The 13139-nt window shown below is 38.5% G+C and overlaps 1 protein-coding gene across 3 annotated transcripts in view; it reads left to right on the plus strand.

The window, feature by feature from the left end:
- The window catches only part of TIPARP (TCDD inducible poly(ADP-ribose) polymerase), a 69279-nt gene that overhangs the window by 46630 nt on the left and 9510 nt on the right, over positions 1 to 13139 (plus strand). For all 3 annotated transcript variants that reach the window (XM_034782397.1, XM_034782396.1, XM_034782398.1), the window contains exon 3: positions 12823 to 12991. In XM_034782397.1, the coding sequence (XP_034638288.1) occupies positions 12823 to 12991 (169 nt within the window). The remainder of the gene's footprint in view (positions 1 to 12822; positions 12992 to 13139) is intronic.

Below are 13139 nucleotides of genomic sequence, written 5' to 3' on the forward strand. Positions count from 1 at the left end.
TGGAGCAAGACCATTGTAGTTATTACACATTTACAGCAGTGCAATGATAAACTTTGGCCTTTTACTTCTCCACCCCTCCCACCCAGTTTGTGAAGAAATAAAAAAAAAAAAAAAAAAAAAGATCAGCTGATGGATTTTTGCAAAGTTTTGTGGGAAGTAGTAATGCTGATTTACAGTCAGAAAGTAAAAGTTTTGCATTATTGTTGATGGAGGTTAAGATTTAGAGGTGAATTTTGCTTGCTGTGGTATGTTTTCTCTTTCTGAATCTTATTTACTGTATATGATCTGCATGGCTTACAGTCAGTCATAGCTGAGAGAAGCTATGTGACATGATGAGAGGACAGATTAAGCAAAATACTCAAATATTTTCCTGCCCTGCTTGTCACCTGCCTTCTTTCATTTTTTAGTTTAAGAATGTTGAAATAAAGATAAGACCATGAGTGAACATCATGTCTGCTATATTTAGTGTTAGCAATTGCCTTCATGCAAGGTATTGCAGCTGTGGGGGATGCTGTTCATTCTTCTGATAGGAAGCACCCAAAACCCAATCACATGCTCTATTGCTACACTACCAAAACCATGAGAAAAATTCCTTTCTTTAAGACTCATTGCAACTAATTGGCTTGATATTTCACAACATTTTGCTAAATAAGACAATGTGTTGCAATGACTTTTTTTTTTTTTTTTTTTTAATTTGGGGGTGGGAAATACCTCAGAGGGCTTAAAGGAGGGAATGGCTCTGCTGGTCAGACCAAAGAACTTAAGAGTCAGGATTCCATGCTCTGTTCTTGACCAGGATCCACAGGATTTCAATGGCAGAGCCAAGTCTCATAACTTCTCTATGCCTAGCTCACCATTTGAAGAATAACGGGGATGATAATAATACTTAACTGTTACTTCCTGTGGGAGTTTTAATTACTCACTTTTGGATAGAACTTTCAGATCCTGCGAGCTGATACTGTACAAGTATTTCAGTAAAAGAGGCCTGATTTTTCAGAAGCGTTAAGTACCTGTAACTTAGCAGACAACACCATTGAAAATCTTGCTGAACTTGCCAGATATGTATTCAGGAGCCAACTTTGGGCACTCAAGTTTGAAAATTGACTTTAAAATTTTTTGGTAGATCATGAAAATATTGCAAAATTAAAAACCTGAAATATCCCATTCAGTCTCTCCCTCTCCATTTGCCAAATCCAGGCCTGGTGTAACTAGGTGCAACTCTGAAGAGTTTTTGGAGTTACACTTGCTTAAACCAGTTTTGAATTTTGCCCTTTCTTTTATTTAATTTGGCACTACAACTCATGAGATTCTGTCCTGATCTCATTAATGTCAATAGCAAAACTTACTCTGCTTCTCCTCTAACCTAAATATATAAAGCCTGATTCAAAGCCTACAGAAGTCATTGGAAAGTCTCCCATGGACTTCAATGGGTTTTGGATCAGGTACTTATAGAGCATGACTCAATGTGGTATCTGGGCCCATATCCATTTCAATAGGAGCAGAGTTGGACCCATGTTTTCCAGGATGTGAGGCTGGATGTTTAAAACTACTAGCAACCTCACTTAGAAAAATCTACTACAATAATTTCCTTTGGGTGAAATTCAGCCACATACAGTGCAGCTTAAGTACAGTAGTTCATAAACTTTGTGCTTGCTATCTCCACAGCGCTGGATTTCACCTTATAACTTTGCACAACTATTTGCTTTGAATAAGAGAAAATAGCACTCACTTTAAAAATTGGCAGGGCTACCCAGGAGGTGTGAATGCCTAACCAGTATTCTTGTGACTTATATTTGACTGAATTTGATTTAACCAAGCTTGCAAATTTTAGCACAAAAGGACTTCATATCTATTTGGAGACCTAGTTGATCTGTTCTCTTGAATAGCTTTTAAACTTTTGCTATTTCAGGGAAGAGCAGGGTTTAGTCAGAGAGGAAATCAACAGTTACATACTTTTAGATAGTGTTTAGCTCTTAATCTTGGTTCATATCACAGCTGGTCTGATGGGAACTGAGTTTCACTTCCTGTACAGACCTTTGTTGATCAGTGCACCTCTTCTGTTGTCTAACATATGTGGTAAGTTTCATGACATGTATCTGAACTTAAGAGCAGAGTTTAAAACCCACATACCTTTTCACGTTACTTCCGATAAAAAAAAATCTTTCTCCTAAACTTCTGTTTGCACATAGTGTATACAGTACAATCGCCTGGTTACAAGGATAGTCTGTAGATAGTAACAGAGGGTCCTGTGGCACCTTTAAGTTACTTCTGTTAGTCTTAAAGGTGCCACAGGACCCTCTGTTACTTTTTACAGATTCAGACTAACACGGCTACCCCTCTGATACTAGTCTGTAGATAGTTCACTCCTTAAACTTAAATTCATCATAAGAATTAGAGGGCCATATTCCTTGAACAGAGCAACATGTGATTTTAATTTGCTGTTAGTAGGTGCATAAGAAACTCGCTGTAAAGGATACTAAATAGATATCCGACGGCTTCATTGCCATTCTCTATGGATTGGGCGCAGAGGAACAGTTATCCAAATTCCGTTCTGCATTGCACTTGGGCAACTTCATTGAAGTCAACGGAGTCTCATGGTTTAACTGAGTACAGAATTTGGCCCTCCTAGTGTGTATGCAATACATATACTCACTTAAGTGATGTTCACTGAAGAGAGTACAGAATATTTACTCTTATAATGTAAATAAAATTCCATTAAACAGCCCAGTTTTATAAAGAAGGAGCATGATCTAGTTAGTGGTTAAAGTACAGAGCAGGTTATTAAGAGCTCTCTATTCCTATAAGCTGGGGGAATTCTGCACCACTGCGCATGCAGAATTTGCACAGAAATTAATGTTTTTTGCACAGAATTTCCTTTTCCTTCCCAGAAATGGGCTGCAGAGCTTCTGGCTGCCATTAGAGACTGCCTGCTGGGCCCAGCAGAGTACAGCTGGCAACTAGAAGACACTGCCAGAGGGAGGGGGAGGGAGCTGGAAGGTTCCTGGCAGCTGCAGTTCCTGGCATGCCCTGAAGGAAGGAGGCAACGTGCAGAATCTCCACACAAGCCCAGGACCCAGCATCAGGCTGTTTCTCCCTCGGGATCTCGGGGGTGTGGGTGTCTGGGTGGGGGGAAGTGCGCAGCTGGCATCTGGGGGGGAGGTATTGCAAGCATCTGGCCCGGGGGAGGGGTGCGCAACTGAGGGCTAGAGTGGGAGGGAGTGTGGGGGTCTGGGCTAGGGAGCACCCTGCGGCTGGGCTCTGATGGCTGGGGGGAAGGGGTGAATGCGAGTGTCTGGCTTGGGGGAGGGCGGGTCCTGCAGCTGGGCTCTGGTGGGGAGCAGTGCGGGTGTCTGGGGTGGGGACACCTTGCGGCTGGGCTTTGGGGGAAGGAGGAGTGGGTGTCTGTTCCCCCTGCTGTGCTCTTGGGGGAGGGGGCAGAGAAATAGGAACTGGGATGTGGTAGGGGTTTCTTTAACTCTCTACTCCTGGAGCATTTTTTTTTTCTCTGTATTGTTGCTGATAGGTATTTTGAAATAAATTACCAAAATAATTGAAACTGGTGTGATTATATAGTGCTATTTTGACAAATAAAATATGCAGAATTTTAAAGTATTGTGTACAGATTTTTCAAATTTTTGGCACAGAATTTCCCCAGGAGTAATTCCTAGCTCTACAACTGATTTGCTGAGTGACTTTGGACAAGTCACAGCTTCTCCACGTTTCAATTTCTCTGGATGTAAAATGGGGATGAGAATATCTACCTACCTCATAGGGTTGCTGTGAGACACAATTTGTTAATGTTTGTAAAGTGCATTAACCGTCTCAGTTGGAAGGTACTACAGAAATACCAAGTATTGTTTTATTATTGGTTACATGTTGTACAGCTAAATAGGCAGTGGGAGTAGCTCTTGACTCTGCAGAGTGTTCGAATGAATTTCCTGCTTTCCCAAATCTGTACCGAACTGTTGTCTCCACCATTTCCTTTCCTGTTATTCCTGCTAGTGCCATTTCCAGATAAAAGCTGAATAATATAACTTGACCAACACTGATGGGGGTGGTCCTTTGATCTCCCTCAGAATACACTATATCCAGGAATGGTATTGGAACATGGAGGACTCTATTGCATGGAGTTAATTGTTTGGAGGAAAGCTCAAGGAGGGGTTGAGAAGGTGCCCACTTTATCCCTTCCCCATTAGGATGGGTTTTAATTCCCAATCCAAACATTGTCCATTATACATTATGTAGGACCACCCTCATTTTATATCCACATTTATCTGTCCCATGCTTACCTGCTGCAATCTCACATTGTTAATTATTTACATCAGAAATATTGAATCATGATACTGAGGTTAAACATGAAGTTATTTTGGCTAAGGAGTGGATCCCATATAACGTTAAACTTCTGGCACTCTTATTGTTTCTAAGTCCCTGATTTTAGTCTTTATCTCACATTTAGGCCTTGCACAATTGAGAGGTACATTGTCGTATTTAGTTTCATCACCAGTATCTCAGAGCTAACTCAGGAATGTAATCATGCAATCACCTGCTGTATCAGTCACAATTAATTTTGTTTCTGGGCTTTGCATTACATATGCTCGAAATAGGTCTTTTTGAGGCACAGAAGAAAATGTTTTAAATGAAGCGCTATTAACAGACAAATAACTTCGTGGACATTTGTTAAGGTTGCAATGCAGGAGTACCAGCAAATGTTACAATTGAAAAAGTTTAAGCATTTTAAAATAATGGAAACATTTATAGAAAGGTAAGTAAATATTCAAAGCCATCCACAGCACTTAAATAAAAGGGCCTGTGTTAAATAATACCTTGCCTGTTCTGAACATTTTCATTCCTAGATTTTAAATGTATGTCAATTTAGAAGTTTTACAGTCAAGGTTTAGAGGGACCTCAAAGTCAAACATTTTGGGATATTCAAAGATGTCTAGGCAACCTGGGCCCCCAGCTCCCACCAAAATTATTGGGAAGTGGACATCTAAATGTACAACTCAGTTCTGAAAACTTCATCCTTTTCAATCTATAGATTGAAAAAGTGTCATTTTTAAAGCACCCATTATTTAAGAGAGATTTGATTTTTTTCAAACTTTTTAAAGAAAAATCTACTATGCTGTATCTCTGAAAGAAATCACTGAACTTTTCTTTTGCAAAGTTCTGAGGGAAATGGGTAGTGGATTCCATTTTCATGGCAATGCAGGAAATGAAGGGGGGCGGGAGGAGGAAGGGATAGCTCAGTGGTTTGAGCATTGGCATGCTAAACCCAGGGTTGTGAGTTCAGTCCTTGAGGGGGCCACTTAGGGAGCTGGGGCAAAAATCTGTCTGGGGATTGGTCCTGCTTTGAGCAGGGGGTTGGACTAGATGACCTCCTGAGGTCCCTTCCAACCCTGATATTCTATGATAAATAAGGTCCTATTCATGTTACAAAGAAAACCAACTCCCAAAACACCCACAATGACTGGATGTATTACACAACCATGCAGAGTCATCTCAAGAACCCTGGTCTCCTAGCTTCAGAAATATAGGCCTATACTACTTGTGCTAAGGGAAAGTCCCCGGATGCCACAGTGGAGAGTAGGAGGGCTCTTATATTCTATCTAAGCTGCAGCTAGCACCAGAGGACAAAATTCTCAGACTGTAAACATTACAATTAGATACACTGATTATTACTAAATTTTCTTAATTACAACTTGTTTTATTCACTAAGAAGAATTCCTTTGAGGGGGAGGAGGAATAAGCTGTGTTTGAGCTGGATGGATGGGATCTCAACCTAGGGATTGCCAACAAGTGTTAAGGAGCTGCCCTTCTATTGCTAAATGGAAGGGGAATTTGGTATGGAAAAGGCTGGGAACCACTGAGCTACAAATTTACAAAAAACATTGCACACCAGTAAAAATCAGACTGATTCTTCAATAATGATCTGAAACTAAGAAATAGCTTGACTAATTTAATGAAAGCTTTTCAGAACAATTCTCCTTAGCCTTCAGAGTAAACAGCAATTTTCAGGCCAAGCTATTTTTGCTAGCCAGAGTTATAAGGACACTAAACATAGGACTTATAATGGGAACTAGTTGCAGACTCAGCTGTGAACAGATTCTCCATAATTACAGATGTAAGTGGGGGGAGGAGGGGGCGGGGAGGAAGTAATTGCAAGTCAATTTATTGGATCAGTATCTGACAATGTAAACCTCATAGTTACTATGGGAAAGAAGAAATTGACCTTTTGCTCTGGCTGAAGAACTATCAGAAGAAAAGCCATAAGAAAAACTCCCAAGTTCCCATTTGCTGGTGCAGTTAAATGATTTGTGCATGAGGGTTTTCTATGTACAGCCATTATGCTGAGTTTGGAAAGTTGACCCGTTAAGTCTAAGTTGCTGCCATCAAGACATGACTAAAACAACCACACAGTTCAGTATATTCCCCTAAAATTAATAACATTTTTCCCTCATACAGCTCATCAGTATTGCATAGTACTTCATTTCTCATACACTTTCAACTACATTATAAGGTGATGTCCGATTCTGTATTTTAGTACAGTTAAATATGTGATTAGAAACATCAAAGTCATGTATGAGTAATCCGCCATTATTTGGGTGCCTGTGAAATTTGTTTATCAGCATTCAACATTTTATGACTTTGGTCCTCCAAGGAACTTAATCACTTATGTGATACTTTAGGAAGGGCTGTGGCCTTGAAAACACATTTTGTGTGGCTAATATAACTCTTTGTGTTTTTGGATTAAAGAAAATATAGATGTATAAATAATTCACCAAACATTTTTAAAACTACATTTTATTTTTTTGCATTTCACTGCGATTATGTGACTAGGACTGAATTTTGTGGATTTAAAAATTGCAGTGTGTCATGCGCTTTGGCTTCAAAATAAGATAAATTGGGAGTGAATCTGAGCCCATGTTTTATTCCAAAACAATCCTATTGTGAAAAGGAAACAAACAAAGAACCCTTGATCTTTTCAAAATTAAAATATTTTATTCAAAGATGAATTTGTGTCAAAATATACAAAGGTAAGTGTATATTTTAAGGTAAAAAAACAAAAATCCTCTGAAACAGAATTGCAAATATTGTCATGAAAAATTTTACACACATATTCACATTTACAATGCTGCTTGCAAATACTTCAGATAATCTAGCTCAGCTTTTCAACGGAAATGATATCCTCATGATTTCACGCATTGTTTTCAAATAAAGTAGTTTACAGCTTATTGTTATGGAACAAAATGACTGCATACCAGGAAGGTGCTTTTTTCACTCCAGAAAGTGTATGTATTCTTGACTTGCATTCAGTTTCAGCAGGTTCACACTGGTAATTTATTACAAGTAGTGCTGGTTTTCTTATCATTGTTTATTTTTTATTAGGGCTGTCAAGCGCTTAAAAAAATTAAGTGTGATTAATTGTGCTGTTAAACAACACCAGAATACCATTTATTTTAAATATTTTTGGATGTTTACTACAGTTTCAAATATACTTTCCGTTATAACAGAATACACAGTGTACAGTGCTCACTTTATGTTTATTTTTATTACAGATATTTAAACTGTAAAAAAATTGTATTTTTCAATTCACCTCATACAAGTACTGTAGTGCAATCTCTTTATCATGAAAGTTGAATTTACAAATGTAGAATTATGTACAAAAAAAACTGCATTCAAAAATAAAACAATGCAAAATTTTAGAGCCTACAAGTCCACTCAGTCCTACTTTTTGGTCAGCCAATCACTCAGACAAACAAGGTTGGTTATAATTTGCAGGAGATAATGCTGCCTGCTTCTTGTTTACAATGTCACCTGAAAGTGAGAACAGGCCTTTGCATGGTACTGTTGTAGCTGGTGTTGCAAGATATTTACGTGCCAGATGCACTAAAGAGTCATATGTCCCTTCATGCTTCAACCACCATTCCACAGGACATGCTTCCATGCTGATGATGGGTTCTGCTTGATAACGATCCAAAGCAGTGCGGACCGATGCATGTTCATTTTCATCATCTGAGTCAGATGCCACCAGCAGAAGGTTGATTTTCTTTTTTGGTGGTTTGCGTTTTGTAGTTTCTGCATCAGTGTTGCTCTTTTAAGACTTCTAAAAGCATGCTCCACACCTCGTCCCTCTCAGATTTTGTATGGCACTTCAGATTCTTGAACCTTAGGTCGAGTGCCTTAGCTGTTTTTAGAAATCTCACATCAGTACCTTCTTTGCGTTTTGTCAAATCTGCTGTGAAAGTGTTCTTAAAATGAACATGTGCTGGGTCATCATCCAAGACTACTATAACATGAAATATATACAGAATATGGGTAAAACAGAGCAAGAGACATTCAGTTCTTTTCCCCCTTCCCTTCCCCTCCAAGGAGTACAGTCACAAATGTAATTGATGGATTATTTTTTTTTAACAGTCATCAACATGGAATGGTGGCCAAAGCATAAAGGGGCATATGAATCTTTAGTGCATCTGGCACGTAAATATCTTGCAACACCGGCTACAGCAGTGCCATGCAAAGGCCTGTTCTCACTTTCACGTGACTTTATAAACAAGAAGCAGGCAGCATTATCTCCTGCAAATTATAACCAACCTTGTTTGTCTTAGCAATTGGCCGACCAAGAAGTAGGACTCAGTGGACTTGTAGGCGCTAAAGTTTTACACTGTTTTGTTTTTGAGTGCAGTTATATAACCAAAAAAATCTGCATTTGTAAGTTGCACTTTCACGATAAAGAGATTGCACTTCAGTACTTGTACAAGGTGAATTGAAAAATACTGTTTCTTTTGTTTATTTGTACAGTGCATATATTTGTAATAAAAAATAATAATATAAAGTGAACACTGCCCACTTTGTATTCTGCGTTGTAATTGAAATCAATATTGAAAATGTAGAAAAACATCCAAAAATATTTAATAAATTTCAATTGGTATTCTATTGTTATGAGTGCGATTAATAGCGATTAATTTTTTTAGTTAATTGCATGAGTTAACGGAGATTAATTGAAAGCCCTATTTTTTATCATTTACATGCAATGTTTGGTTTGTACATACTGTTCTTACCTAAAGTGTAGGATATTACTCTTAAAATAATGCTGGATAAGAGGACACATTTCTGAATCAGTGTGGGTGTTTGTGCATTATGCATTGATGAAATATGCTGTGGATCGTCAGATTTCATTAGTGTTTCAAGATTTCATAGGGTAGGAGGAGCTACTGATAAGATGACACAGAAAGTACTAAAGTAGCCCTCCTTTTCAGGATTTAGTGATTTTTCATATCCAGATTCAGGTTGTAATGATTTCATATGTTGGCATGTGTAGTGAACAAATGGTTAATTATTCTAGCAATTTTGCACATTATACTATCTTCTCAACAGAAATCCTTTTAGAATCACAGCTACGACATGACATCATTTAGATAACAGTATTGATTGACTTGCAAAATGTGCCTTATATGTAGCAATTTATAAATATGAAAGAGGTGGATTTTTACCAGATGGAGACATTCTATTACACAGTTCTACTGCTGCAGTGAGACTGAAAGTTCTCAGCAGTGAGTCTCTGAAATGGAATGGGCCAAATTCATCCCTGGCGTAACTCCATGTTGACTTCAGTGGAGTTAGAAAAGGGGTGAATTTGGCCCAGAGTGTTTAGGAGAGAGCAGCTGGTGGAACTGTAAAAAATGTAATTTAGTATTTTTCTCATACCTGTCCTTAAAGACTATATAAAAGCATATTGAAGAACAAAGAGAGCTAAGCTAAAACAATACCATGAACCGTTCGTTCAAATAACACTGGGCCAATTTCTTAGACTGGGAGCTCGTGGGAGCAAGCATCATTGTCCCTTCTTGTATGTCTGGGAAGTGCCTAGCACTTCAGGAGCCTAACAGCAAACAAAACACACAAACAATAATACTAAATCCTGAAATGTGCTGTGCGCTTACAGCTCCCATTGGGAGTTCAAAGAGAGTTGCTTGTGTTCAGCACCTCTCAGGATTTAGACCCATTCCTTGTGATTCTTTGATAGAAAACCACAGATTGCAAGGTGAATAGCGATAATGTGAGATAAGCTGCAGTCTCTCCTGGCTTTCTCAAGCAAATCAATAAAGTGCCGCTAACCCATGTTTAAGTACCCATTACTTTTGCCATAACGAGTGTCAAATATGGCAGGGTTTTTTTTTTTTTTTTTTTTTTTTTGCAGGTTTAACATGCGAGAGTTTTTAACAAACTTATACGTTTCAAATATTAGCCATATTTTTGCAGGCTATAGTCAGTGCAAAAAAGAAATACTTCACATTGGGTTAAATGCCATGTTGATAATACTCAAAAGATTCATTCATCTGAGTTATTAGCTCTAAGTGGAAAAACTATTGAAATGTGAAAGCGTGTAAATAGCATATAAGTGAGAACCAACAGCATTAGCTGGGCAATATGCTAATCCTAATCATTTTACTAAGAAATCTGATTCTTCTTGTAAGAGTGGAGTGATACTGTGTAAGCAGCTTTGTGCAGGCCTGTCAGGAATTGATCATTTATTTTATACAGACAGATATAGGTATGCCTGATATATGCTTTGATCCCCACAAAGCTGTCTCTTTGCACTGTCATCAGTGTTCCTGTGGAATCATTCGTTCCTTGGAATGTCCAGGTTGAAGCTCCAATTTGCTAATAAACCACTTATCTTTGAAGTATTTCTCGGTTGGCTACTAAGCAGTAGTTTTTAAGCTACTTGGTTTTATTTATTTATTTATTGGCTGACAACACAAACTTGCTGTAAATTAATTTTATGGCAGTTTATAGAAAATGGAATCCTATTTTCAAAACAATAGGCAGAAAGTCCAGTATATGCACAAATGTTGTGATTTGTTGCCGGGGCTCCCATAAACTTCAATTTTCAAACGACTATGAAAGTAGGCAAATTGTCAAAGAAGAAATACTATTCTTGTACTACTGAACACCCATGTATCTCAGTAAAAATTTATACTGCACTTTACAGAACATAGATAAGACATATCCCCTGCCTAGAAAAGCTGACAACCTAGGGGCGAGGTTGTGATATACTCATGCAAGAAGTAAGGCGCTTCTCAACATGAGTTAAAATCTAACATTCTAGCCCACTACTGTAAATAAAGCTATTCACATCTGAGTCATAAATATTTTATCTAAATAAACCATAACACATTCATTAAGGATAATGGAATATGTTAAGGTCTTTGAAGGCTATTATCAATGAGGTGAAGTTCATAATTTCATAAACCACTGCTTAGCCCCATTCTATAATCTTGCAAGAAAACTCCCATACTACCTGTCTCTACTGGCTTAGGAACTGTGCTTGGGATCTATGTACATGCAGCTTCAGCTGGAGATGGGACTTAAAGACTTCATATGAATAGCCTTTTTGAACACAAATCCAAACACCCTCAAATTAGAGAGAGATGTTTAGATTGGATCAGTTCAAAACTTCGAAGGTCAAGACCATCTTTGCTGTTCCTCTGAAACTGGTTTCAAAAAGTTTGGCTGGCTAGTAGGGATTGTTTGCTTAGAGCAAAACATTCTGTAAAACATTGGTTATCTCCCTCAATAATGGCTGGTGAAGTGGTATTAGAAGCCATTTTTGCTGAACCAGACTGATGCCACATTTAAACATGACTCCTACATCAGCATAACAGCCTTATATTTTTCCTTGAAGTAAAGAATATAGGCGCCGACTCTTGATAGGTAATATCAATTTTCTCTCATTATACTTCTGAAAGCACCAAATTACTTTTATATAAAGTTGCATGTTGAAGTGTCGATTTTGTAGCAGCAATACAGCTAGCAGAACAAAAAGCAAATATTTCTCTGGGTAAGCTTCATAATAGTGAAATCAGTTTTTCTTTTCATATTATGCCAGTTCTCTTCTGCTGCACATGTGATGAAAGATAATTGAACTCTCTGGTGGATTAGCAGCAGATGCTCCTCATCTGGAGACATTTACATTTCCGCTTCTTTCCTGAAGCACTAACTTTCACAAGAATAACCTTTTGAATAGTATTTGGCTGCTTCATCAAACAGGGTTGTGTGATGTATTTGCTTGATAGTATGCTACAAATGTCAAGGATGCATATATTGATCTTTCCATAACTCATCTATAGTGAACAAATATCTCTGTACTAGGAAGGTTTCTTTTCTTTCTATGCTTATACAATATTTCTTCACCAGTATCCTTATAGATATATTAAGGGTTAGATTGCCCATAGTGTGTGTGTTTGTTGGAGAAAGAACTAGGAACCTTCCCGTCTTCTATTCTCTAAGCAAGGAACAGGTGGTCCCTATAATAGGAGGATGAGTGCAGTGGCAACCCCCTCCTAACACTTTCTACAAAGGGGGTGGAGAGAAAGTGGGGTTGTGGCTCCATTGCTTTTCCTCCTCATTGACCAGCCAGAGAGAGTGAAATATCCTGCAGCATCCTAAGGCATGGAGTAGTAGATACACAACCTGGCGTTCTGGAACTTCCTGACCCCCCCATCCACAGTCCCAAGATGGTACAGCTCTATGCTGTACATAGCCATGTTTTGTCGTAATCTGGCTATAAATAGGGAGGCCCAAATTGCATCCACTTACATCCCATGCAGCCCTGCTGAAGACCATGCAGTTGCTTGAGGTATGAGTACAGAATTTGACCCTGAGTGCTCAGAATTCCACCTTCGTTTGGCTTGCCAGTAGTGGATAAGCCTGGTGCAATTGAGACATGTTGTAATAGCATTGTTTCCAACCCTCTCTCCCCCAAGGTGTCCTTGGATGTATTAAAAATTGAAAATTCTTTGTTTTTCTTATTCTTTCCAGGGGACATGAGTTTTTGGTAGATCTGAACGTTATGAACTTGTATGAAACTATTGAGTTTGACCAAATGCGGAGACTGTCCACACCATCCTGCACCAGTTCCAATTCCAACTACTACACAGTCTGGAAATACTTCTGCCGGGACCATTTTGGCTGGAGAGAGTACTCAGAGGTATCTGAAACTTTCCATAAACCTGTTTTGGACCAAAATCAAAAATTATATTGGAAACACTTGCTCAGGTGGAGTGGGTATCACTCCTCCTTGATCTCTTTGCCCAAAACAAGTGTAGTATCTGTATAATATTTGATATGTCCTTTCT

The sequence above is a fragment of the Trachemys scripta genome, chromosome 9 (assembly GCF_013100865.1).
Source record: "Trachemys scripta elegans isolate TJP31775 chromosome 9, CAS_Tse_1.0, whole genome shotgun sequence".
Lineage (NCBI taxonomy): Eukaryota > Metazoa > Chordata > Testudines > Emydidae > Trachemys > Trachemys scripta.